Consider the following 27,716-nt stretch of genomic DNA (forward strand, 5'->3'; position numbering starts at 1 on the left):
ACAATTTCTGTGTGGTTATTTCGAGGGTTAAGCTAGCTGGGACGCGGGATGCAGCCTGCTCCTCCTTACTACAGTCTCTCATCAGATTCAACCTCACTAATTCAGCTGCATGGACTGGCTGGCAAGCCCAGGGGCTACACCTACCTCTGCCTCCCAGATAGGTGCTGCTCTTTATATACATGTGCCAGGAACCCAACTCAGGTCCTCTATGCGTGTGTGGCAAGTGCTTTTCTGAGTGAGCCATATCCCAGCCCTAGAATTTTACAAGGTGGTGTGATGTGTATGACATGTGTGGGCATAAGGACTGTACGTAAGTGGAGAGGTCAAACTAGGCCCTTGCCTTTTACCTTGTTAAAAGCATGGTCTTCCACTGACTCTGGACTGACAGCGGGGGGAAACCAGCATAAGATCAAACTAGGCCCTCTGAATGTGGGTGACATTTGTGTGGCTTGGGCAGTCTGTGGGGCCACTGTCAGTGGGACCAGGATTATCCCTAGTGCATGAACTGGTTTTTCAGAGTCTATTTGCTATGGAGGGATACCTTGCCCAGCCTAAAAATGGGGGTGGGGGCAGGGGAACCTTGATCCTGCCTGAAAGTGATATGCCAGACTTTGTTGACTCCCCATGGGAGAGGAAGCCTCACCTTCTCTGAGGATTTTAGGGAGTGGGATGAAGGGAGCGGGAGGAAGGAAGGGAGTGGGAACTGTGACTGATATGTAAAATGAGAAAAAATTGTTTTTAAAAAAAGGCAAAGCGATTCTTGTGCACTACTACATACAGCAGAATTCTCCCTGTCTCTACTCCTATTCTGCCTTAGGAGCACTGGGATCACAGATGCAAGCTACTGAGTCTGGCTTTATATGGATCTGGAGATTCAAACTTGGGTCTATCACACTGATGGCAAGCCTTTTATACACTAATGTCCTCCCTAGCTCTTAGAATTTAAGAAGGATAAAGGCTGCTGTCAGGCATGGTGGTGTTACCTTAAACTCCAACACTCAAGGCAAGAGGCAAAATAGATCTCTCTGAGATCAGGCCTGTGAGGGATGTACAGTGAGATCCTGTTGCTCAAAAAAAAAAAAAAAAAAAAAAGGGAGCAGGAAGAAGGAAGGGATTGGGAAATGGATTCGGCATGTAAAATGAGAAGATAGTTTTTAAAAAAATTAAAAATAAAATAAATGTTGCCATTAAATTGTATAACCACCCTATATAAGCAGCACGTATGGTGGTTCATGTAACTTGGAAGGCAAGAGGCGAAGGACTTCTGCAAATTTGTAGTCAACCTGAACTATATACACATTTATTTTAGGGCAGCTGGGGCCCAAGGAGGAAAAAATTTAGGGGTTTGAAAAGAAGGCTCAGTGAGTACTTGTTGCTCTTACAGAGACTCACTTCAATTCCCAGCATCCACATGGCAAGCTCACAACCATCTGGACTCCTCTTCTGGCCTCTGCAGCTCCAACATGCACATGATGCACCAGACAGTACACTTAGGCACACACACTGAAACCAATTCATGTCTGGAGGGATGGTTCAGCAGGTACTGGCTGCTCTTTCTGAGGTCTTGAGTTCAATTCCCAGCACCCACACAGCAGCTAGCAACTACTACAACTATTGTCCCAGGGGATCTTGATATCCTCTTTGGTGAACAGGCAAAACATCATATACATAAAATACATATACATATACAAACATATATATAAACAAATCTTTTCAAAAATTAAATAAATTTGCTGTATAAATTCTTTATCAAATTTTCTTGATATAAAATGGCAAATTTTGACGGTAGATGCTCAGTTCTCTACCTATAAAATCCAAAGCACTGTTTAAAATGATAATCAGTGAGTGTCATGACTCACCCATCATCTAAACACTCTGGAGGTAAAGGTAGGAGGATTCAGGTGTTGGTCATCATTGGTTATACAGGCCTGTTTACATGGCCCTGGCTTAAAAAAAACAAAAACAAAAAACAAAACAAAAAAAACTTCTTTAAGTGATTGAAGGTGTCAGGCACTGGTGGCGCTCTCCCTTTAATCCAGCATTTGTGAGGCAGAGGCAGGTGGATTTCTATGAGTTTGAGGTTCAGCCTGGTCTACAAGTGAGTTACAGGACCAACAGCCAGGGCTGTTACACAGAGAAACCCTGTCTCAAAAGACAAAAAACAAAGAACAAAAAAGGGACTGAGGGTAACCTATACTTCTAACAACAGATTAAAAATATACAACATATATATATAAACAATCTTTTCAAAAATTAAATAAATTTGCTATAATAAATTATCAAATTTCTCTTGATATAAAATGGCAAATTTTGAGGGTAGATGTTCAGTTCTCTACCTATAAAATCCAAAGCAAAGATTCCCCCAAATATTAATAAAAAGTTAATGAAAATTTTTAAAAATTCAAAACATATCATTAAAGAAAAAAAAAACTAGGAGAATATAATCAATATATCTTTGTCTAGAGAAGATGAGACACTTAAAAAGTTATAAAAATAATATATCAATAAGGGTGGGTGGTGGCGCACGTCTTTAATCCCAGCACTCAGGAGGCAGAGGCAGCAGATCTCTATGAGTTTGAGACCAGCCTGGTCTACAGAGCTAGTTCCAGGACAGGCTCCAAAGCTACAGAGAAACCCTGCCTCGAAAAAAACAAAACAAAAGAAAGAAAAAATTAAATAATGTACTACTTAAACCAGCCATTTTAGAGAGAGCTGTATTTCAGGAATTCTAAGGTACATTTCCAAGAAAAACACCTGAAACTGTGCGAGAACTACTTTCCATGCTTTCTGTAAGACCCCGTCCCCCTCCCCAGGACAAAGTACCTCTTGAATCCAAGTTGTACTCCTCACTCGAGTTCAGCGCAACCTTCACACAACATAATCTCCATTCTTCACAGCATCCCTCAACAAGTCTGTGATGAAAAAGGAAGGAAAAAGGAAGGTGCCATTAGAGCTTATGAATCTAGATTGGTGCAAGTGCCAAATCATTGGCAAATCACTCACTACTTGGAATCGTATTTGTTGTGGTAAAGGTCTCATCTTCCCCATTAGGTGCTTTTGAAAATCTTCTAATTTCATCCACTCCAACTGTAGGTCCATACCGAAACTCAAAATCTGTTGCCTGCCATCTGGAATACAGAAATACAGAAGTATCATAACATATAAACTTATGGGAGTACTATTTAAAAAAACCCATAAAGCCATAAGCCTGATTATTAAACTTGCCAACATTTCAAACAAACTTTATACACATTTAAATGTAATTATTTTATTTTATTGGGATTTATGGGGGTTGAGCCCGGGTTTCTGTGTAGTCTCAGCTGTCCCTGGAAACTCAGAGATCTGTGTGCCTCTGCCTCCCAAGTGCTGGATAAAGGCGCACAGCACCACAGCCTGGCTTAATTTTTTTTTTTTTTTAAATGAGCTCACAGCTAGTGAAATTTTCATGTTTTTTTCATACATTCCTTGTTTTGGTACTAACTCACACTCACTCCTTCTCTGCCCTCCCATGCCCCACACCTCCTCAGCTTACCCTTAGCTCACAGTCTCCTGACTGTCCTTTCCATAACCACATTGCTCCACTATACCTCTTGTATTCTATCTGAATTGCAAGGTCACAGGATCCCAAGCAGCTTCTCTTAAGCTGTCCCCCGCCCCCATCACTCCTCTATCTACTTCACCTGTTTTCACTTCAGTTTTCTCCCTTGTTAATTTTATTTCACCTGTATTCTACTACCCCTCCTTCTGAAATGCAGCCATCCACTAAGGGCCGGTTCAACTTCGCTAACTTCTACATGTACCCCATAATAAACTACAAAAAAGCTTTGAAGCTAGGGCTCTCATTATGAAAGAGAACACGCAGCTTTGTCTTCTGGGGGTTATATGACCTCATCCAGTGTATTTTTTTCTAGTTCAGCAGCCTATTTACAAATTTCATTCTAATATATGGATTACCACATTTTCATTATCCCTTCATCAGTTGATGGACATCTAGGTTGATCCCACTTCCTAGCTACCATAAATTGAGAAGGGCAAGGAACACAGATGTGCAACTACTATGTTATACATAAATATATGTATATGTAATTAGATATATTTACAGATAGGTATACTCCCAACTGGGTAAGAGGGTAGGTAGATCTAGTTCCAGTTTTTACATGCTGTGCAAGCACTCTACCAACTAAGCTATAGCCCAGGTTTCTTACAAGTTTTTCCTGTTGGCCATTCTTTTTAGATACACATTGCTTCTAACCATTTACAAAGGTCCTTCTTCACATTGTATTAAACTAGTCTTATGCAAATGCAAACAACTGTTTATGATGCTTCCCTTCCTGTAAAACCAAGTGCTCTTACAGGGCAGGCAAATAAGGTCCCATATCTCAATGTCTACTGACAGTCTACTTCTATAGCTAATGGCCCTCAGGCTCCTCAACACTAGAAGACACGTGTTCAACCCTTAGTAACACCAGACCTGACTGGCATAGTCAGGATGGTCTAAAATGTCTACATGTTACTTTAACAAAATGAAAAACCAGAGTAGACTGGTGGCTCATACCTAGAATCCCCAGAGCACTTGAGAACTGAGGCGGCAGGGCTATCTAGGGTAAGCATAACCTGGGCTCAGTGTGAGAATGTCTCAAGAAACAGTAAAAACAACAGCTAGCCAGGTATGGTGGCGCAGGTTTGTATCCCAACATTCAGGAGGCAGAAGTAGGTTTGTCACAAGTTTGAGGCTAACCTAGTTCTACAAAGTAAATCAGAGGCAACACAGCAAGACTTGTCTTTAAAAAAAAAAAAAAAAAAAAAGGCATGGGGTGGTGACGCATGCCTTTGCCTTTAATCCTAGTACTCGGAAGGCAAAGGCAGGCCGATATTTGTGAGTTCAAGGCTGGGCTGATCTACAGATGGAGTTTCAGAACAGCCAAGAATACACTGAGAAACCTTGTCTCTTTTTTGGGATTTTCAAGACAGGTTTTTCTGTAGGCTTTTGGTGTCTGTCCTGGAACTAGCCCTTGTAGACCGGCTGGCTTCAAATTCAGAGATCTGCTGCGTCTGCGTGCGTGAGTGCTGGGATTAAAGGCATGCACCACCACCACCACCGCAGAAACCTTGTCTTGAAAAACAAAGGCAATGCACCACTACTGCCCAGTGTCTATGGCAAACTAGTGTGGCTACTGGGATTAAGGTGTGTGTCACCACCGCCTGGTCTGTAAGGCTGATCAGTGTGGCTGTTTTACTCTGATCTTTCAGGCAAGTTTTATTTATTAAAATACAAATGAGCTGGATGGTGGTGGTAGTTGGCGGTGGGATCTCTGTGAATCAAAGCCAGCCTGGTCTACACAGCGAGTTCCAGGACAGGCACCTGTCTCGAAACCCTGTTCTCGAAAAATCAAAAAAGGAAAAAAGAAAACAAGACCAGAAACTACTTATGGCAAGAGTAGGATTTTTTTTTCCTTCAATGCTCCACACCCTGGTCCTGTATCCCAGCTGTAAGCACTGAGGCAAGTTATATGATTCCGAAGCAAGCAGCGATCATAAGCACAGCAGCTAATAGTCACAAACTAGTCTTTATATTGTACTCTGCATTTACTCCACACGTGTGGACCTGTAAGGGGAGACGCTTAAAGTAGCTCTGAGGATTACAAGAGACAGTTTTAGTACATAGTACATAGCCGGCTCTCAGTCCACAATGGAATCCCTTATTCTTGAGCCTGGCTAGAGGAAGGAATGTCAGTCAGTTAATGCAATGGGAGAGAACTGAACAGGGTAAATGAAGCCAAGCTTAACACTATCAGCATACTGTAATATGAGAGCTTGGCTAGAACAGTAGCTTGACTTACACTGTGACTCAGTTCATCAAACACTTATCCGGCCTCATGACAAGCAATTTACTTAGAGCCATTTTGTTGGCATCTCTTCTTTGGGAACTGGAGACATGGATCAGCATTAAGCACTGGCTGTTAGTCAGAGGACCGGTGTTCGATTCCCCAGAACCTACATCATAGCTCATAACTTCCTGGAATTCCAGTCACATATGATGCACAGACATACCGAAGGCAAAAACACCAAATACTAATATTAAGAAATAAACAAAAACCTTTGGAGATAGTAAGGTGGCTCAGGGAATACTTGCTTGGCAAGCCTGGCCACTTGAGCTCTGTCCCTAACCCCACGGAGGAAAAGAATCACCGCTCCTAGGAAACTGTCCCCTGGCTTGCACACACATGCAGTGGTACACGGCTGTGTGTGCATGGTGTCTCACCCCCCTCCATTTTTTTTTCGGTTTTTTTCGAGACAGGGTTTCTCTGTATCTTGTAGCCTGTCCCTGGAACTAGCTCTGTAGACCAGGCTGACCTTGAACCCACAAGAGATCCGCCTCCCGATCTAGGATTAAAGGTGTGTTTCACAGGTTTACAGTGTTCCCTCTACCCCAAGGTCAGAAACCTTAGCCCCACGACTACTAGCATCTTAAGTCTCCCTATTCTATTAAGGAGTTAATTTTCATGTAGGAATTTGTGTTTGTGGATAATCTATCATCCTGAATCATGACCAAGAAGAGCTTGTCTAGTCCTCAGCATAAGTGTGTGACATCTGTCACCTTTCGTCTCCATCTCACAGCTATGCATGAGTCTGGACTGAACATTGCTGAACTAATTAATAGATTCTTCCTAATGCCAATAGACTTGTATTAAAAAAGGTATGTGTGGGTATTTTGCTTGAATATATGTTTGTCACATTCATGCCATACCCTTGGAGGCTAGAAGACGCTATTAAGATCCCATGGAACTGCATTTACTGATGGCTGTGAGCAGCCAAGTGGGTGCTGGAAACTGAACCCTGGGTCCTCTGCAGGAGCAGTTCCATGTCTGCAGCCCGTCACAGCTTATACAGCCAGACTCTGATCACTACTGACATACTTGGATTGGGCTGAGTCTTCCACAAAAATCTTAAGAGTTGGTACTTGTAAACCTTTTGGAAAATTATTTTTTTTTTGGCAGAGTTGAGGACAGCAACCTGAGCTAGATCTCTAGCCAGTGCTAGGAGGTTTGATTCTAACGAGATCAGCAGGCTATGATTCAGCTTGAAGTAAGTATCAAAATATAAAATGCTTTTCTATTAATAAATATGGCAAAGATTTTATTAGCATCCTTGCAGTACCAGAGATAAAACGTAGTCTTCACGCAAGTTGGAAAAAGCAGATTTTAGTGACTTCCAAGAAATGTTTTACAATTTTCTCCATACAGATCTTTTGATCATGTAAAATACCCTTAGCAATCTTTTAAGTATTAAAATGTTACTTGGAAGCTATAGGAATGGTGGTAAACATGGGACGCTGACGTTAGGATTAAAGAAATTTTTTTTTTTTTTTTTTTTTTTTTTTTGGTTTTTCGAGACAGGGTTTCTCTGTAGCTTTGGAGCCTGTCCTTGGAACTAGCTCTTGTAGACCAGGCTGGTCTCAAACTCACAGAGATCCGCCTGCCTCTGCCTCCCGAGTGCTGGGATTAAAGGCATGCCTCCACCGCTGCCCGGCTAAGAATTTGAAGGTAAGTACAGGTTATACAAACACCCTATTTTAAGACAAAAACAATTTTTTCAAAGTCCATATGAAAACTCTATCTGGAGATGATGTTTTCTAGAACATCTAGTGTGTTATATATTCTGAATTATTTTTAAAAAATTTCACTATAGGGGCTGGAGAGTTGACTCAAAGAGAACTTGCTGATCATGCAAGGGGAAACAGGATCAAGGCTCATTACCAGCACCAACATGGTGACTCACTACTATCTATACCTCAGTTCCAGAGGATCCAATACTCTTTTCTGGCCTCCTTGGCATCAGGCATCAATGTGGTGTACACACACACACACACACACCAGCACAAACACACGGGGGGGGGGGGAGGGAGGGATAACACTCATACAAATAAATAGTTCCAAACAAAATTTTCTTTAAAATAATAAAATAAGACTGGGTGTTTAATCTCAGAACTTAAGACGAAGAGACAGTATTTCTCTGTGAGCGGGAGGCCCAGCCTCTCATCTACAGAATAAGCTTCAGCCAATCAGGGCTATGTAGTGGAGGGCCCTGTTGCAAAAAAACAAAAAGTTTTTTTTTAATAAAAACATTTTAATCTTTCCATTTCCTTAAGATTTACATTTCACATAATGTGAATTCAAGCTAGCTCATTTATACGTTATTATACAGGTACATGTCTAAATTCCCTCCTTTCCCACAGTTTTATATTTTGTATTGTACACAAGACCCTTCTCTTCTCAAAATGTTTCCCAGGATTGCATTTATAATATATTTTCTGCAAAGCTATAAACAATGCACAGCAGGGAGTGATGGTACGTATCTACTATCCTCAGTAGGTAGAGGCAGGAAAATCTGGGAATGCTGAGCTCCAAGTCCTTGAACCCCTATTTAGCTGAGGGTGACCTAGAATTCTTAGTCTTCTTGCCACTACCTACTGAGGGCTGGTGTCACCAATGCAGTTTTTATTCGATCATTTTTGAAATGAAATCTCAAAATAAAACAAATTAAGCTGTATTGGCATAAGAACAGACAGGAGGACCAGTGGAACCGAAAATAGAAGACCCGAATATCAATCCACACTCTTCAAACACCTGATCTTTGATAAAGAAGGCAAAAACATATCAAACAGAAAAAAAAAAGCATAACTGGATATCAACATGTAGAAAAAATGAAATAGACCCATATCTATCACCATGCACAAAACTCAAGTCCAAATGGATCACCAAGAACCTCAACATAAAGCCAGGCACACTGAACCTCATAGAAGAGAAAGTGGGAAGTACACCTGAACGTATTGGCACAGGGAACCACTTCCTAAATAGAACCCCAGCAACACAGACACTGAGAGAAACAATTAATAAATGGGACCTCCTGAAACTGAAAAAGCTTCTATAAAGCAAAGGACACAGTCAAAAAGGACAAACGACAGCCTACAGAATGGGAAAAGATCTTCACTAACCCCAACATCAGACAGAGGTCTGATCTCCAAAATATACAAAGAACTCAAGAAATTAGACACCAAAAATATCACATAATCAATAAAAAAAAATGGAGTACATACCTAAACAGAGAACTCTCAACAGAGGAATCTAAAATGGCTGAAAAGACACTCAAGGAAATGTTCAACATCCTTAGTCATCAAATGCAAATCAAAACAACTCTGAGATTCCATCTTACACCTCTAAGAATGGCCAAGATCAAAACACTGACGACAACTTATGCTGGAGAGGTTGTGGGGAGAAGGGATCACTTCTGCATTGCTGGTGGGAATGCAAGCTGGTACAACCCCTTTGGATGTCAGTATGGCGATTTTCTCAGAATATTAGGAACAACCTTCCTCAAGACCCAGTAATACCACTTTTGGGTATATACCCAAATGATGCCCAATCATACTACAAGGACATTTGTTCGACTATGTTCTATAGCAGCTTTGTTTGTCATAGCCAAACCTGGAAACAACCTAAATGCCCCTCGATCAAAGAATGGATAAGGAAAATGTGGCAACATTTACACAATGAGTACCACACAGCAGAAAAAAAAAGATGACAGCTTGAATTTTGCAGGAAAATTGGAGCTAGAAAACATTACATTATTTTGAGTGAGGTAACCCAGACACAGAAAGACAATTATCACATGTACTCATTCACAGGTGGTTTTTAAACATAAAGCAAAGAAAGCCAGCCTACAAACCACAATCCCAGAGAACTCAGACAACAATGCAGACACTGAGACTTACATAGATCTAATCTACAAGGGAAGTAGAAAGTGGAAAATGACAAGATCTCCTGAGTAAAATGGGGAGCATGGGGACTTTGGGGGAGGATTGAAGGGGTAAGGGAGAGGCAGGGAGGGGAGCAGAGAAAAATGTAGAGCTCAATAAATATCAATAAAAAAGAAATAAAAAAAATTAAGCTGGAAGTCTGGTAGTGGTGAAGCACGCCTTTAAGTCCCATCACTTGGGAGGCAGAGGCAGACGGTCTCTGTGAGTTTGAGGCCAGCCTGGTCTACAAGAACTAGTTCCAGGACAGGCACCAAAAGCTACAGAGAAAACCCTGTTGCAAAGAAAAAAAATTTAAGCTGGACCTTCCTCAAAGCAAATGTGCCTTACCCTCTCTGAGGAGTGGATGAGGATGGGGGAGGAGGTGAAGGGAATGGAGTGGGAATTTGGGATTGATGTAAAATGAAAAGACAATTTTTCTTTAACAAAAAATAAAAAACATTAAGCTGGAAAACAGAAAATATTTGATGCATTTAGATATCAAAGAACGACCTGAGTCTTCAATATTAGAAGGTATTCAGGAGATCCAAATAAAATCCTTATTCTAAGAGAAAAGTACGGGTACAACTAAAAAGTCACTCTATTGAACAATGCCAAGCAAACTCACCCGAATTCTCATCTGTTTGGCATACACTGTCTGAAACTTCCTGATCCCCTTCTGCAGCAATGTATGCCCAAGTGTCGGTCTCATCTCTAGTATTTCTTCTTTCTTTAAGTAAACACTTGTCCTTGGTTTATGATCATCTGTAGTTTTATAATCCAGTGGTATTTCTTCTCTTTTTCCAATTATTTTCAACATCGGTTTTGTCTTCTGTTTTTTAATAGGTCAAATGCACTTCTGATTTCCTTAAATGCTAGTGCCAAAATTAAGAGCCGATGGTTAACTGTAAGTTGCAAACTTGTTACAATCAAAAGAAAAAAAAATCTGTATTCAATTGAATAAACGTATCTTTCTGTAGTTATTACGAATACTTGCCTTGGTTATAAAGCAAAGTAAGATTTACAGTCATAAAAATCATTTTAGCTAGTCTTTTTGCTGGCTGCTTCAGCATCCAGAAAGCTGTGACAAAGGTATATTCAAATTTGCTTGAAGTGACTTATATCCTTCCTGCATTTTGGGGCAGGGGCCGGTTGAAGAAGGACGCTTAAAGAAAATCCCACACTTCCTCAGAATTGAGAATAATAGAGGGTTATTTATTTAGGGGTAGACTCCACAAGTCACAATCCTCTGCTGGAACAGAGAACAGCACACCGAATCCCACAGCCAGAAACAGCCCTGACGTGCACTTTACATAGGCATAAATAGTATTAGAGGCCACACCCAAGTAGGCAGGTAATTTAAAACAGCTACTGGCAGTAGGAATTCCTACAGCATGTCCCCTTTTTGTTTAAATAAGAGAGTTTCTAAGCCTAATACAAAATTATATACAATAAGGACAAACTATATCAAGCAAGAAACATTGATAAATGTTTCAATAACTATCCTATACTAATGAGTTTAGGTCTTGTATAATCAGTAACTTGGCTAGGAATTCCTACAGCAGGCAGGGGATTCCCTGTGCAAGCTGGACACACTCTATTCATACCAGACCCTCAATAATCAATCAATTAATTAATTAATCAATCAATTAATTTTTAAAGGCAGGGTTTCTCTGTAGCTTTGGAGCTTGTTCTGGAACTAGTTCTGTAAACCTCAAACTCAGAGACCCTGCCTGTCTCTGCGTCCCAAGTGCTGGGGTTAAAGGTAGTGCAACACCCACCACCCCTGCAAGATCCTTCATCTTTTATGCCAATTTCAAGGGCATTTTTTGCCTTAAATAAAACTATTTCATGTTTGTGGGACTAATGAGTCTGGTTTCCAATATTCCTGTTAGTATAAACCTATGTAATCAGTACTTAATAGTCCCTTTACATATTTTTTCTACCCACCCCCATGCCCCACTTTTGGTACTCAGGGGAGAACTCAGGACCTTGCATGCTAAGCACTCACCACTGATCTACCCAGTTTTCCTTCCATTTCTGTTTTAGGTTTAAAGCTGGTAAAATTTGGTGGCTTTATCAGACGCATGGTCAGGTGTTCTTACACCAGGCACTTTTCCCCATTTTAGCACCAACTTCTGCACAGCCGTCCTAGGACCAGGCATACATGGGCTGATTCCTTTGCCAGGAGGAAAGGTGGGGGTGAGACTAGGGTTGCTGAGATTTCCTTTGTCACAATCACAGCAGACTAACTAGTTCAGAACACCTGAGCAGCAGCATTCACCCTGGACATCTTGTTCAGATGGTTAATGTGATAGTATTTTGAATCCCCAACAAATCTCTAAAAGTAGTGTTTTCTTCTTGTATGTTCAAAATAGATGCAGTCCTTACTGTTACTTTATGTATGAGCCACTAAGTAACAGCATTAATACTGCCACGTCTTGAATCTAGACCTAAGATAAAATCTGCTCTTACAATTGGAGATACAGACAACCTCTAACCTGGGATGAAAGAAGAATTAAGTGTGTGTGGCTGGCCAGGTGTGGTAACGTACCCCGTTAATCCCTGTTGCAGAGGCTGATAAGGCAGGGCTCTGATTTTGAAAGAAGCAAAACAACTGTGTGCAATCATAGCCCTGAGTTCACATCTCCCAGCTTAAAAAAAAAAAAAAAAAAAAAAAAGCTGGGTAAGCTGTGTCTGAAACTCTAGAACTATGTGGGGTGCTGGGGCTGCTGATTGGCAAACTCACCCCAGTCTCAGTGTAAGGGGAGACCCTGGTAGGCGAGGGTGGAGTGATGGCACAGTGACCCTATGTCCTCCTCAGGCCTCTGAGACATATACACCAAATACTAGAGAATCCCCAATATCCCTCAATTAAACTTGAGTACCAATATGAATCCACAAGTAGAAAATTGCAAAAACACTGCAACACTAAAAATATGTCACAAAATTACTTTCAGACGTATACAATATGCATATAAATCAAATTGATTTAGATTTGGGTTCATTCATAAGAAATCTATTATATGTACATATAAATATCACTGAACTAGAATGAAGAATCAGGAACATTTTTTGTCCCAAAATATTTCAGAGAAGGGACACTCAACCTTTAAAATAAATAAAATAAAATAAAATAAAATAAATAAAAAAGAGGGTTTTTCAGTATAGTTTCAGCTATCCTGGAACTCACTCTGTAGACTGGGCTGGTCTTGAATTCACAGAGATCCGCCTGCCTCTGCCTCCCAAATGCTGGGATTAAAGGCGTGCGCCACCACTGCCCGGCTCTAAACTAAGTTATTAAATGGAGTATAGAGCTATAATTCCCTGAAGAACAAAATTTTATAACATTACAGGATAGAAAAGAGGTAATCTTCAGGGCAAACCAAGTTCTTTATATAGAAGATGAAACAGATATGGCTATGCAGTTAGAATATTTATTGCCCTTGCAAAGGACCTCATGGATTCCCAGCACCGACATAGTGGCTCACAATCATCCATAACTCCAGTTCCAAGGGATCCAGTGACCTCTTATAACACTCAAGGACTCCTGCTTACACACACACACACACACACACACACACACAAAATCAGTAATTATATGTATGTATTTTGAGGCAGTTTCCTGGCTGTCCTGGAACTCACTCTGTAGACCAGGCTGACCTCAAACTCATGGAGATCCACCTGCCTATGTCTCCCGAGTGCTGAGACTGAAGATGTACACTACCACCACCCGGCTCAATAATTTCTTAAACAATGGCAATGAACATGAAAATATTTTAATTTTTATACTTACATTTTATTCCCTTTGGCTCTTTTCGGTATTTTTCTTCTTTCTCCAAATCATACCTTTTCTGATATTTTTCTTTGGGTTCATTTTTTTAGACTCCTAAAAAAAAGACAAAAATCCCAAACAATAAAAAATAAAAAGCTGATATTGTATATTTGCAAACCAAAATATTCAAGCATTCATGTCTGTCTACAAGTCCTTAAGCACACAGCTGTTGATTCTTCAATTTTTCCTTCCACTCCTCCTCCAATCAAGATTATCCTTCTGACTAAGCCTAAACAAAAAGGAAACTCAAAATCAATACTCATTGCCATTTTCTTTGTAAGAATTTATTATTTCAAATGTTGAGCATGACAAAGAGATGCAAATCTTTAATCCCAGCATTAGGGAGGCAGGGGACATATTTACATAAAACTCAAGACCAGCTTGGTCTATGCAGTGAGACCTTGTCTCAAACACATTAAAAAACAAAAAACACTTGAATATGATCAAAAGTTTACTACATACAAGTATAAAAATGCCATTGTGAAATGCATTCTTTTGTATGATAAAAACTAAAACTGCTACAGAATTAACTCTATTAAAAACCTTCCTCTTGGGGTTTGCAGTGATGGTTCGGAGGTTAAGAGCACTTGGTGTTTTTGTAAGGAACCTGGGAGCCCAGTGGTGGCGCACACCTCTAATCCTAGGCACTTGGGAGGCAGAGGCAGGTGGATCTGTGGAGTTCAAGGCCTGTCTGGTCTACAAAGTGAGTTCAGGGACAATCAGACTGTCAGGACTGTCCCACAGAGAAACCCTGTCTCAAGAAAACCAAAATAAATAAGTAACGGAGCTGAGCTCAGTCCCCAGCACCCACAAGTAACTCCAGTTCAGGAATCTGATGTGCTTTCCTGGACTTTTTGTAGGTAACACACACGATGCAGACAAAATATTCGCACAAATAAATCTTTAAAAAAGTAACAAAAGCTTTCATTAAGCAACCGTAAACTATTTCATTTTTCTATATTCCTCTGTATCCTTGTAAGCATTACAGACAATGCTCTTGCTTTTATTTGCATTGTACGTGTGTTTTTTTGTTTTTTCTCTATCATATTTCCTGAAGTTTTCCTCTCTGATACACTGACCTCATATTTCAATTGACTACTGTAGTCCCCAGGTAGATACACTAGTATCTTCTGAGTCATCTTCCCCATGGCTAGACAAAGATACTGGTTTCTCACTAAGGATAATACTACCACAAATAATTCTTTGAATTTTTTCAGACGGAGTCTTGTAATGTAGTTCCAGGGTTTCTCAAATTCCCAATCCCTGTTTTCAGCTTTCCAAGTTCTCATCAGATTGTAGCTATGTGGCTGTAAACAGGACCTACTATCTTTCTATAGACCAAAGCTTCAACAATGGAGTCAATTAAACCGAAATGTCAGAGAGCAAAAAATTTTACAAGGAGAAACACATTTCTGAATGTGTCAAACAATCAAAAATTAGTTCAACCTCAATGTACCACTACATAATGTCAATCCTTCCAGATTCCTCATACTCAAGTCCATTGTATGTTTTTACTGTAAAAACTTTTCTTATTCCTAGTTCAGGAGACAGTGTTTACCCCAGCAATGCAACAATGACCTCCGTTCAAGCCCTAGTGTTATGTAACTAGGCAAGTTAGTACTTGCCTATAATCCCCAATACAGAATTTGAAGAGACTCAGTTTCAAGGTCATCCTCAGCTACACTCAGATCATGTCTAGACTAGCCTAATAACTTGTTTCATAATCTAATCTTTTGTTTCTTGAGATTAGAACTTGGTTTTCTGAAATGGCCCTAAATTATCTGCTATTTTATACTACATACTTGTGTTAAGGAGGTATTTTCCTCAACAACTATAAAAATCAAGATACGGTCAATTCCCCCAAAAAATATATTGCAAAATCAAATATTCAGCCAAGATTTAAATTTTTTATATTAAAGTAAGTGTATCTGGGGCTGGAGAGATGGCTCAGAGTCCAAGAGTCCTGGCTGCTCTTCCAGAGGTCCCAGCAACCACGTGGTGGTTTGCAACCACCTACAATGGGATCTGGTGCCCTCTTCTGGCATGAAGGCACACATGCAGGTGGGACACTGTATACTTAATAAATATCTTAAAAAAAATTAAAAAGTATATTCATTAGTAGGTAAATTTATATACTAAATGCTAAAAGTATATAAATACCAGAGATATTTTTAAAGCAAATTTATGATTTATCACCAAATGTTTGACTTGTATATCTATTACTTTAATATACAAGGTCCCATAAAATATCTGGGGGTGGGGGGTGAGGAATCAAGAGTGGAAAATGGCTGGTTGGTGGTGGTGCATGCCTTTAATCCCAGCACTCACAGCTTCAAGAAATATCATACCCCTCTGGCTTTTGCAGGGTACTGGCATACACGTAATATGCACCACACATAACATAAATAAAATCTTTTTTTCTTTTAAAAAAAAAAAGATGTTGGTTACAGTGCTCTTTACTCCCAGAATTCCTAGGAGGTAGAGGCAGGTAGATCTCTGAGTCAAGGCCAGCCAGGGCTATATCGTGATATTCCAACTCAAGAAAAGGAAAAAAAAGTGAAGCTAAATTTGTAACCCCTCACCCCCCAGCACCTAGGAGAGAGTGGGAGGATCCGCTCAAGACTAGCCTGGGCTACAGTATAAGACATTTGTTAGAGAGAGGCAGAGGCAGAGAGGAAAGAAGGAAGGTAGAAAAGCACAAGATCAAGCTAGGCATCATTCTAACACAAAAGGGAAGGGCGACATCAAGTCCCATCCCTCACTGAGGAGCTCTGGAGTTGACAGTTCCCAGGAGTGGGCTTTTTTTTTCCCCTTCCTGGTTTTTGAAGACAGGGTTTCTCTGTAGCTATTTGAGCTTGCCCTGGAACTTACTCTGTAGACCAGGCTGACCTTGAACTCACAGAAATCCACCTGTCTCTGCCACCAGAGTACTGGGATTAAAGGCGTTTGCCACCACTGGTCAGTTGAGGAGTGGGCTTTCTTGAAGATTAAGACTATCATGTGCCAGTGGAGGATCCCACAGTCAGAAGTATATGGCCAGTATAAATTGAATATGAAACTAAAGGAGAAAAATAACAATAAAAGATAAAGATGCACAGTTGGGGGAGGGGAAAGGTAGAAGTGGATCTGGGAGAAATTAGGGGAAGAGTGGGGTGAATATATTGTATCACATTCTCAAATACTATCCATTTTATAACTTGTAATTTTATTCTGCATTGGTGTTTGCCTGTGTCCTGTCTGTGTGAGGGTGAATTACAGACAGTTTTGAGTTTCCATGTGGGCACTGGGAATTGAACCAGGTCTTCTGGAAGAGCAGTCAGTGCTCTTTTAAACTACTGAGTCATCTCTCCAGTCTCCTCAAATAATATTTTTAAAAAAGAGAACACCACACACATACACATTCCAAAATGAAACTTAGCAAGTTGATGAAGCTAATAGGCCTGTCTATACAATGTTGCACAACACCTGACTATCTCTACAAAATTTTTTTTTGTCATGTTTGGTAAAAGAAAACAAGGTAAAAGAGGTAAATTTTGGGTTTGAGAGCATGAAGATCTGAGCACATGCAGCTGCCCTCAGTCACACCACATCCACTTTATTCTAGTTTGACCCCTTCCTTCATTCCCAGTAACAATTTGTACTCTACAAGTTCTCTACTGCCCTTACCTCCTCTGCTGAGTCAGAGGACCTGAGGCCCTTCTCGTCCCACTCCGTCTGGAACCCTTCAGGGCCTGGGCAGACACAGATGATGGTAACTTACTTAACTCTAGGTTACTTCTGCCCTTGTCTTGATATCTTTGCTTTTAGGTATCATTTCCTTTCTAAAAATGTATTCGTGTTCTCTGGCTTCTGGCTTTCTTTTGGTTCCTCAAACTTCCTTGGCTTTTTCTTCTTCCTTCTAACTTGGGCACCAGCACCTTCTTCTGCACTTACAAGGCCATCCAGTTGTTTTCTCAAAAATGCCCTCTGGCACTGTGTCCAGTCCTGTCTTGTCTTTTCCAGTTTTTATCTTTTGATTCTCTTCTATGTTTGCAGAAAGCCAGTCTTCCCCATCACTCGCTGGACAGAGGGATTCGTAAGGTACAGGTGACTCCAGACTCCAGTGTAGACTCAACAGACCTTTCCTTCTTTGTTTTGCGGTTCTCTTTGACATCTTCTCGTATTTTAAAACTTCAAATCTCGTATTTCAGCCCTTTTAGCTTTCTTTAATTCCTTGGCTTCCTTTATTTCATCCTTTTTTGGCTTTTTGGAGTCCTTTAATTCTTCCTTGACTTCCAAAATTCTTTTCTTTGTCCTTACATCAAAACCTAAATTTTTCAGAGGTGTCGTCCAGCTCTGATTTGAACTTATCTTTTAGTTTGCCCAGTTTTGCTTTTTTTCTTTTCAGATCATCTGGGCTTCTTCTTCTTTGCACTTTACTTTTTTCTTTTTCTTCCTCGGAGAAGCATCTTCTTTCGTGTCGCTTTGCTGGTCACTGTCACAGTCTTGCCTCAAATATCTCACTGTTTTAAAGACAGTCTCTGTAAAACACAAAGAGGACTAAAACATTAATATAATCTCAAGGGTTTTGAGAGGACTACTGATGAAATCGAATGAAAACATTTTTAAAGCAGATGACTTCTTTAAATTACCTAAATTCAATATGTTTATTACTTATGTTTCTGACTTACCAAGTAGGACTTGGAGGTGATGAATGTCAATTTAAAAAGGAGTCAAAAACAAAGAATGTGCTTTGGAGGTATCGAACTGAAACACGAGTTAAAAGTAACAGTCTCATGTATGATGGGCTGTAACTGACTTTTTAAATTATTTATTTTGTGTGAGCGTGCATGCCATATGCGTGAATGTCACAGTATACATGCAGAGATCAAAGGACTACCTGAGGAATTTTGTTTTCTTTTCACCATGTGACGTCTGAGAATTAAACTCAGGTCATCAGGTGTGGCTGCAAGCATACCTATATGCTCAGCTATCACCTTTCCCTGAGTTCTTAAACTTGTTATATTGCAGTTCAATGGAGCAAGCACATTAACTACATAGGAATCTTACTCATTTGTGTTTTATAATCCTAAATAGTTCCTACTGAAATGTTTTTATATTCTAAAAAGAAATTTAAGAATAAGATATTTAGCCAGGCATGGTGGTATATGCTTTTTTCTTCTTCTTCTTCTTCTTTTCCTTCTTCTTCTTCTTCTTCTTCTTCTTCCCCTTTTTGGTTTTTTGAAAGAAGGTTTCTCTGTAGCTTTGGGGTCTGTCCTGGAACTAGCTCTTGTAGACCAGGTCGACCTCAAACTCACAGAGATCTGACTGCCTCTGACTCCTGAGTGCTGGGATTAAAGGCGTGCGCCACCACTGCCGGGTTTGTATATGCCTTTCTTTAATCCCAGTACTCAGGAGGCAGAGGAAGAAGGATCTGTGAGTTCTACATCAGCCTGGTCTTCATGAGTTCCAGGATAGCCAGGACTACATAGAGAAACCCTGTCTCAGAAAATAAAGAGTAAGGTATTTGTATAAATAAAAACTTGACCAGCAGGGCAGTGGTGGCGCACAACCTTTAATCCCAGCACTCGGGAGACAGAGGCAAGTGAATCTGTGAGTTCGAGGCCAGCCTGGTCTGCAGATCAAGTGCCAGGACAGGCTCCAAAGCTACAGAGAAACCCTGTCTTAAGAAACCAACCAACCAAACAAACAAAAAACCACTTGACCAAACTAATTTTATGACTCATTTTCCAACACTGTCTTGTACTAAATAAATGAACAGAAAAAATAAGGATGGAAATGTCTTCCTACAGTATCACCAAGATTGAAAAGGTAAGGGAGTATGGTGGTACCTGCTTCATCTTGACTCTTCCCGAACCTCTTTTTTTGTTTGTTTTTTCGAGACAGGGTTTCCCTGTAGTTTCTAGAGCCTGTCCTGGAACTAGCTCTTGTAGACCAGGGTGGCCTCGAACTCACAGAGATCCGCCTGCTTCTGCCTCCCAAGTGCTGGGATTAAAGGGGTGCACCACCAACCACCCAGACTTCCTGAACCTCTTAAAGCAATGAGGATGGCAAAACAAGTGCCACAAACATCTACACAAAATTAAGTGCTTGGGGCTTAAAGGTTTACTTCAGTGGCAAAATACTGACTCACTATCAAGTATGCCAAACACACACACACACACACACACACACACACACAAACTAGGATGGGAGTTAAAAACAAATTAATTTTGCTAGATGTGCTACCTGCAATTCCAGCACTCAAGAGGCAGAGGCAGGATCAGAAACTCAAGGCTAGCTTAATCTGCACAGTTCCAGACCAGCCAGATACACACAGTGAAAACCCTATCTCAAAAACAAAGCCAGGCATGGTAGTGCACATCTTCAATCCCAGCATTGAGCTACTGAGACGTGTATCTCTTAGTTCTAAAGCAGCCTGGGAGATGGGATAGAGTTCTAAGCCAGAGAGGGCTACATTATGAGACTCTGTCTCAAGAAAGAACTCTTTAGCTGGGTGGCATGGCACCTACCTTTAATTCCAGCACTCTGGAAGCGGAGGCAGGCGGATCTCTGTGAGCTCAAGTTCAGCCTCAACTACAGAGTGAGTTCCAGGATAGCCAAGGCTACATAGAGAAACCTATCTCAAAAAACCAGAAAGTAAAAAAAAAATTAACTAGCAGAAAACATTAAAGACATATTAAAACACAGACTAAATATGAATATACATATTATAATCTAATAATACTGCGAACTAGAACAAAACAAAAAAGTTATGGCAATAATCTCCACATATAATGAATAGTTGCTAAAATCACGAGCAAATCTGAAATTCTGATGTGTCTATATGTCTCTGTGGTTCCTTCACTTTTATGTTTATCATTCCTGCTCTCAGCATGGCACTGGAGCTTGAATCCAGGGCCTGGCACATGCGGGGCATGTGCTGTACCACCGAATACACCCCTCTCTTTTCAGTTAAGATAGGGTCACATTATACAGCCCTGGTTGGTCTCCAGCCTAACTGTCTGAGTACTGGGACTACAAGTATGCCCCATCTTATCAACCAACATTTATGTCTACTGCAATTTGAAGGCTCAATGTCCTCCAAAGGTACCTAGAGGCACTAATGGGAGGTGGTAGAGTCTTAGGGAGGTGAAGTCTAATAAGAAATCCTTAGCTCATATGTGGCATGATGATAAAGAAAACTGTGGACCCTGGTTTCTTCTGTGCTTCCTGGCTTATAAAAACATGAGCTTACAATACCTTGGTGTTTAGCATCAAAGGTAGACTAATATCTCTACAAATGTAAGGCAAAATCCACTTTCTCTTTAAGTTATGGTAGATATTTCATTACAGTGTAAACTGACAAGCATAGCATACAAATTACACTTGTCTGCCAAATACAATGACAGGATGGAAAAGAGCTGAGCACAATCAGTAGAAGCTATATGTGAGGACAAATAAGTAACGTGGAATTCATGACAAAAATACTGGATATCATAAATTATTTACTACACACACTTTCTATAAATAAAATTATGAGTATCAGCCAGGTAGTGGTGGTGCATGCCTTTAATCCCAGCACTCAGGAGACAGAGGCAGGTGGATCTCTGAGTCCAGGCCAGCCTGGTCTACAAGAACTAGTTCCAGGATAGGCTCCAAAGCTACAGAGAAACCCTGTCTTGAAAAAACAAACCCCCCCCCCCAAAAAAAAACCAAAAAAAAGGGAGTATCAAACCAAAAAAGTATGATAAAATTTGATACCTGAATATCTTTCTTGACAGCTTTAGCCTTGTTCTCAGCAAGTTTATTCCTAAATTCAAGAAGAACTTCTTTACAGTCCTCTAGATGAATTTCGGGCTCCCAGGTATCATCATCAGACGTATATCCTTTCCATCGGACTTATAAAGGTTCTTACCCTGTAGTTCAAATTAAATTAAAAGCAGACACATTAATGATTAAAATTTCAAAATCACCCAACTGCTAAGAACGAGAACTTGAAAAGTGCATCAAAATGAAATATATATATTGCCACCTGGCAAGTTTTTGTTTCTTTAAAAAACAAACCAAAAAAAAGTTAATGGTACTTTTTTTCTTAAACCACTGGCCTCAAGAGATGAATATGCATACTCTCAATATGGTGTTTGTTAATTTTCATTTTGATGCACTTTTCAAGTTCTCAAAAAAATATATATTTTATTATATATATATTTTTATTTTAAGAATATATTAAAAATATTAAGTATATTTTAAGAATATACATACATATATCAATGTATATTCTTAAAATAGCAATGAAAAACAAAAAAAAGGCAAGTGCAAGTCACTCAAAGATTTTTGGTAACTGCTTAGAATAAAAAACCCAAAAACACAGCAGCGGTACACTTGTACTTCTTTGACAATGTCATTAACTCCTCAAGCAGATCTCAGTAAAGTTTTAAGAAGGAGCTGGAGACAGCAAGATGGCTTGGCAGGTAAAGGTGCTTCTGGCACACACTGGACCTGACCACGAAAGAGATAACTGACTCTGACAACAAAATGGCGGCTGGGAGCTGGAGACAGGACTTAACTGTTAAAAGCACTTTGCTGCTCTTGCTCTTTCAGGACTAGAATTTGGTTACCAGCACCAACAGGTAGCTCACTTCAGTCAGCAGCTCCAGGGTATCTGCTGCTGCCCTCTTCTGGTCTCTAAAGGTATCCTCATGCACATATAAATAAATGATAATTCTTTTGAAACAAAAGCAAGTACACACACCTACAATCCTTTGTGAAGCAGCAGAGGAAACTGTTGCAAAGTCTGAGGCAAGGCCTATGTTTCATAGTAAATTTCAGGCAATCCTGGGCTACACTGTGAAAACTGTCTCTCAAAACAAACAAATGCACTTACTGCTCTTGCAGAGGACCTGGGCTTGGGTTTGATGCCAACATGGAGGACTCAAAAACTATAATTCTAGTCTTTTCTGAACTCTCTAAGCACAAGGCACACATGTGGTGCACATATATACACTCAGGCAAAACACACATAAAGTAAAAATCTAAAAGAAAAAATACACATACATATACAGAAAAGGCATGTGGCACAAACAGATCTAATAACACAGGGTTCATGATATGCTTTGCAAAATGTCATACACTGTCTAAATATTTACTTTCAATAGCATAACCTTTACAACAATCTATGGTACTATTATTCCTTAGTTGAATCTGAAGACTGCAGATAGACAGAATAAGCAATTAGTCAAAGATCACAGAAGTAATCAGTAGTTCAGCTGAAACCCACAGGAGTTTTAAATTGGTTTATTTGAGACAGGGTTTCACTATGTAATTCTGGCTGTCCTGGAACTCACTATGTAGACCAGGCTGACCTCAAACTCAAGATACCTCCCTGCCACTGCCTCCTGAGTGGCTAGCTAGGATTAAAGAGGTGTGCTACCGTACCGTACCAAGCTTGGATTTTTATTTTTAAGATATGGAGGTCATAAATTTGACAGAGAGCAAGGAAGGATATATAGGAAGATCTGGAGGGAGAAAAGAAAAATGGGAAATTGTGTGATATTATAATCTTAAAAATTTTTTAAAAATCCATAAACTGGAGCCAGTTGCTAGAGCAATCATTAAGGCTGCTTATTGCTCTTACTGAAGATCCTACTGGGTACTTTGGTACCCAGAGTCCATGTGTGACCATTCACAAATGCGGACAAAGTCAGGCTTGGATCTTGCCTGTTCATTCAACACTACAACAGGCGGTACAACAGGCATTGTTTCCATCACCCAGCAGGAACAGCGTGATTACAGACTTGTACCCGCTTACATGAGCTCTGGGGATTTGAACTCTGGCACTCTCTCTCTAGCTCCATAATGACAGTGAATTTCAATTATTTAACTCGACCTTGACATGAGAACTTTCCTCTGTCAGTAACTGCAGGAGGGTCTCAAGATCTAGGCCAGCCTTAACTTCAGAGGGAGATCCTACCTCAAAACACAAGTGGTGTGAGAATGGGGATGCAGAGGAAAGACCGATACCAAGCCTTCAAGACTAAGAGAACTGGTTTCTCTTCCAGAAGACTTGGAACCAATTCCCAGCACCCATGCAGCAGCTCAAACCCATCTGTAACTCCAGTTTTGGGGGACTCAATGCCCTTTTCTCTGGGCACACGTGGTGCATAGACGTATACACAGTTCGAAAACCAATACACATAAAATAAAAATAAAGGCTAAAAAAATACCTTTAAAAGAATCTGTACCATCAAGCCGGGCAGTGGTGACATACACCTTTAATCCCAGCATCCAGGTGCCAAAGATAGGCAGATTTCTGAGCTTTAAGGCCAGCCTGGTCTACAAAGAGAAATCCCATCTCAACGACAACTGGGAGGGGGGGAAGCCTCTTAGAGAAAGGCTTAAAAAAAATCTACCAACTTAAACACAATACATGGTAAACAGCAGTTAATTTAAAAAAAAGTATGTCAATGGACAAAAAAAAAAAAAAGAAAGAAAGAAAGAAAAAGAAATCAAGGTAGGGCGGTGGTGGTGGTGAACGACTTTAATCCCAGCACTCTGAAGGCAGGGATAGGTTGATCTCTGTGAATTCGAGACCAGCCTGGTCTACAAGAGCTAGTTCCAGGACAGACTCCAACGCTACAGAGAAACAAACCCTGTCTCAGAAAAACCAAAACAAAGAAACAAACAAAAAAAAAAACAATGAAAACACCGAAAGACAGCATATGGCAGATAACAAACGACAGAAAACACAACAGAAACAAAGCATCGTATAGGCATGAAAGTTATCTACTGCCCTTGCTTCCTTTCTCCAAACCCACATTTCATTCACCCATCTAATAATCCGAGGGCTGGGGCTCGGAGGTACAGCTCCTGCTTAGTATTCATGAGACCCTGCGTGCAGTTCTCAGTACGGAAGGGGGGGGGGGCGAGGGGCAAATGCCGTTACTGGAATAAATATCAGGGATTCAAACATTAATTAAAAACCACGGGCCAGGCGGCGGTGCGAGTGCATTTATTCCCAGCACTCAGGAACACAGGCAGGCGGATTTCAGTGGGTTCGAGGTCAGTCTCAGAGTGAGTCTCATGACAGCCAGGGCTGTCACACAGAGAAACCCTGTCTCGAAAAGCAAATTAAGTAAATGAATAAATAAATAAACACATAAATAAAAGCCTACGTCCTGAATTAAAAGAGTCCATAATCGAGAGCAGAAAAGAATGCCTTAACTAGAGGCCTCCACAGACCAAAAGGGCAGAAATGAGAAAGTATCTTGTTCTGCAAGGTTCGGAAAGGGGAGTGGGGAAGGGCATCACAAACAGATGGACCCCAGACTAAGAATTTCTCCGCCAGCCTCCGCCTCCGGAGTGCTGGGATTAACGGCGTGCGCCACCACCGCGCGGCTGAGGAGGATTAAGTGCCCAAGCATAATGTGCTAAGATTTTTCTTTCATCCTTACTCTAAATTCGTAAAACGCGAAGAGGAGAAAGGGATGACACCCAGGTTTCGGAAACGCTTACCGTCCCCACCGCTCGGTGTGACTGGGATTTTATATTGTGAAGCCGAACGGGAATTCCTCAATTTAAACCACGGAGCACTTTTCTCCTTTTAGAAGCTATTGGGACAACGGTGTGGAGAATGAACTGTGACGACTCATGATCCCCACCAGTCCTTCCTAAAGGAGACCAATGGCCCGAAGCCGTACACCCGAACGCCGGAGGCAACCCAAGTCCCGCCGCCAGCTGTCTCGCACCTGCTACTCTCAACATCACAAGCGCCTGCGTCATCTCTTCTGCCAAGACAACGCTTGAAACTTCCCTAAGCATCCATCCTCCACGGAAGCGGCCAGAGTCCCGTCCGAGATGGCCCTCGGCGCTCGCGGACCGGCACCGTCCTGCCCGGCTGCTCGGCGTCCCGCTCCGCTTCTCCCCCCAGCCCCCCCCCCCGCCCCGGCTCGCCGCGCAGCCCCCACGTACTCCCTCGCACTTCATGTCCAGGATCTTCTCCACCTCGAACACGTCGTCCCCATCCTCCTCGCTATCCCCCACGACCTCCGCTCCTCTGGGGGCTGCGTCCTTCTCTTCGCCCGCCGCTCCCACGCCTTCTCCTTCGGCCCCGGGAGACCCGCCGGTGCTGTTGGGAACTGACATCGCTATCGCGGCCACACTCGTGCTTTCCTCAGCCGCGGCCCCCGCCGCCGCCGTCACCGCCGCCGCCATCACAAACGCGCTGCAAACCAACGCGGAAAACCGTCGGAGACGCGCAGCCACACAGCTCCGCGCGCCTGCCGCTCCGCCGTAAGCCGCTTCAGCGGCGTGACTCGGCCGTGAGGAAAGCCAGCCAATTGTGGGCTCAGAGCCCCGCATTGACACACATGGTAACCAATCACGACCAGCTCCCCGACCCCCGCGACGCCCACGGGAAGTGGATGGGCGGGTCGAAAGGCGGAAGAACGCTGCCTGTGGGGAAGAGCGGAAGGGGTCGGCAGAGGAGAGAGCGAGGGGCGGTCCTAGCGCTCATCCTCTGCAGGCTGCGGAGGCTCTGCCCGAGGAGACTCGCTGTGGGCCGGCTGGCGCGTCGCCTTCGCTGGACGGGAGACCTTGAGGGTTCTGGGAAAGGGACCCTCCGTGTTAACGAGACCTGCCTGCGCGGAAAGGCTGCGCAAGAATTCTTCGTGTAGGTTGACTGGCTTGCCGGGTGTCAATGATCGAGTCAATTTAAATATAGCCTATAGGGATGTTTTTAATAAGTAGCGTTTAAAGGTAAAGAATGGGGCCTTGGCCTGGCGCACCCCTTTAATCTCAGCGTGCTGAGGCAGAGGCGGGCGGGTCTCTTTGAGTTCGAGCCCAACATGGTCTACAAACACTAGTTCCAGGACAGCTAGGACTGTAACACACAGAAACCCTGTAAAATGAATGGGTCCGTGTAGGAGGCCCTAAGTTTGATTCCCAAGAACCCACATAGTGAGGGAGAGAATTTCCGAAAGTTGCCTTCTGTCCTCACATACGCCCTGGCACAAGAATGCGCACGCACCTACTAAATGAAATGAAAAGAGGCTGGCCTTGCCAGTGACTCAAGAAGTCCATTCTTTCCTTCCGCCATGTGGGCTCCAAGGATAGATCTCAGCTTGTCAGACTGGGCAATGCATGGACTATATTTAATTAACTGGATTATTTACACCTACTATGCCAGTCAAAATCACTCTTACGTTCGATCCGCAAGTTCTCTTAAGGAAGCTCAGGGGATGCCTGATGCAGGTGGGGACAGCAGCGGGAATGCAGAGAATGGCCGCTGCTCGGACCTCGCTGCCTTGTACACTATATATAGTGGCTGTATTTCCCAGCCCGCTGGCCGCCCAGAATGCCTGCCTTCGCCTCAACAACTCTGTGAGTTGCATCAAACTTCGAGTGGCCAAAAAGAACTGCGACCTGAGGATCCTGGAGCGAGCTAGCTCCCAATAAATGGAAGAGGGGAGGGACTGGGGCAGTAGGAGAGGAGGCCAAGTAGAGGGAGCCCAGGCAGAACCACTGGGCCACAGCCTACCACTTTATGGCTGAAGAGAGAAGCAGACAGATTCTCACACCGACGTGGGACTGCTTTCCACTTCCTTGCCATGGGTCTTTTTCCCTGTTGGTCCCTTCTGTTTTTCTCTCCTTCCCATCTGCTACCATTTTTTTATCTCTTCTCCCACCATGGAATTAATTTCTTCCATATTTTTTGGTCAAGTAGAATTGAGAGGGTCCCACACTCTCGTCTTCTCCGTTTCCTCACCGTCCCAGTCCCCTTTCCTCTCTGGTCTTCATGAATATATTTATATGGACAGAATTAAGAAAAGTATATTTCCCCATTCTCTCACTTCCCTCATCTTGTCTCCCCAAAACCCAAAGACTTAAAACTTGGGTTCCCTCACCCCCAGAACACTGTATATTGTTTGTCTGAGGTTTTTGCCACCGTAACAGACACAGTATTCAATTGCATATACAGATGTTTGCTGAGGGTGTTCACTGCACATTTTATTTAATCTGGTTTTTGTTTGTTCGGGGAGTTGCTGGGGAGGAAGGTTGGTTTTGTTTATAAATATAAAAAAAGCAAAAAAAAAGTTCCCTTGCTTTTAA

The 27,716-nt window shown here is 41.8% G+C and overlaps 1 protein-coding gene across 1 annotated transcript in view; it reads right to left on the reverse strand.

Moving 5' to 3' along the window:
* Nucleotides 1-25,908, reverse strand: part of Mphosph8 (M-phase phosphoprotein 8) — a 37,752-nt gene extending 11,844 nt beyond the window's left edge. The window contains 20 exon segments of the mRNA XM_038309692.2: nt 2,817-2,874; nt 2,877-2,912; nt 3,004-3,048; nt 3,051-3,128; nt 10,422-10,547; nt 10,550-10,598; nt 10,600-10,630; nt 10,632-10,668; nt 13,590-13,679; nt 17,270-17,332; nt 17,335-17,441; nt 17,443-17,579; nt 17,581-17,721; nt 17,723-17,797; nt 17,799-17,948; nt 17,950-18,029; nt 18,032-18,167; nt 21,372-21,508; nt 21,511-21,526; nt 25,578-25,908. Coding sequence (XP_038165620.1) covers nt 2,817-2,874; nt 2,877-2,912; nt 3,004-3,048; nt 3,051-3,128; nt 10,422-10,547; nt 10,550-10,598; nt 10,600-10,630; nt 10,632-10,668; nt 13,590-13,679; nt 17,270-17,332; nt 17,335-17,441; nt 17,443-17,579; nt 17,581-17,721; nt 17,723-17,797; nt 17,799-17,948; nt 17,950-18,029; nt 18,032-18,167; nt 21,372-21,508; nt 21,511-21,526; nt 25,578-25,820 — 1,835 coding nt within the window. The 5' untranslated portion in view covers nt 25,821-25,908.
* Nucleotides 25,909-27,716: the final 1,808 nt, after the last annotated feature.

The sequence above is a fragment of the Arvicola amphibius genome, chromosome 13 (genome assembly GCF_903992535.2).
Source record: "Arvicola amphibius chromosome 13, mArvAmp1.2, whole genome shotgun sequence".
Classification (NCBI taxonomy): Eukaryota; Metazoa; Chordata; class Mammalia; order Rodentia; family Cricetidae; genus Arvicola; species Arvicola amphibius.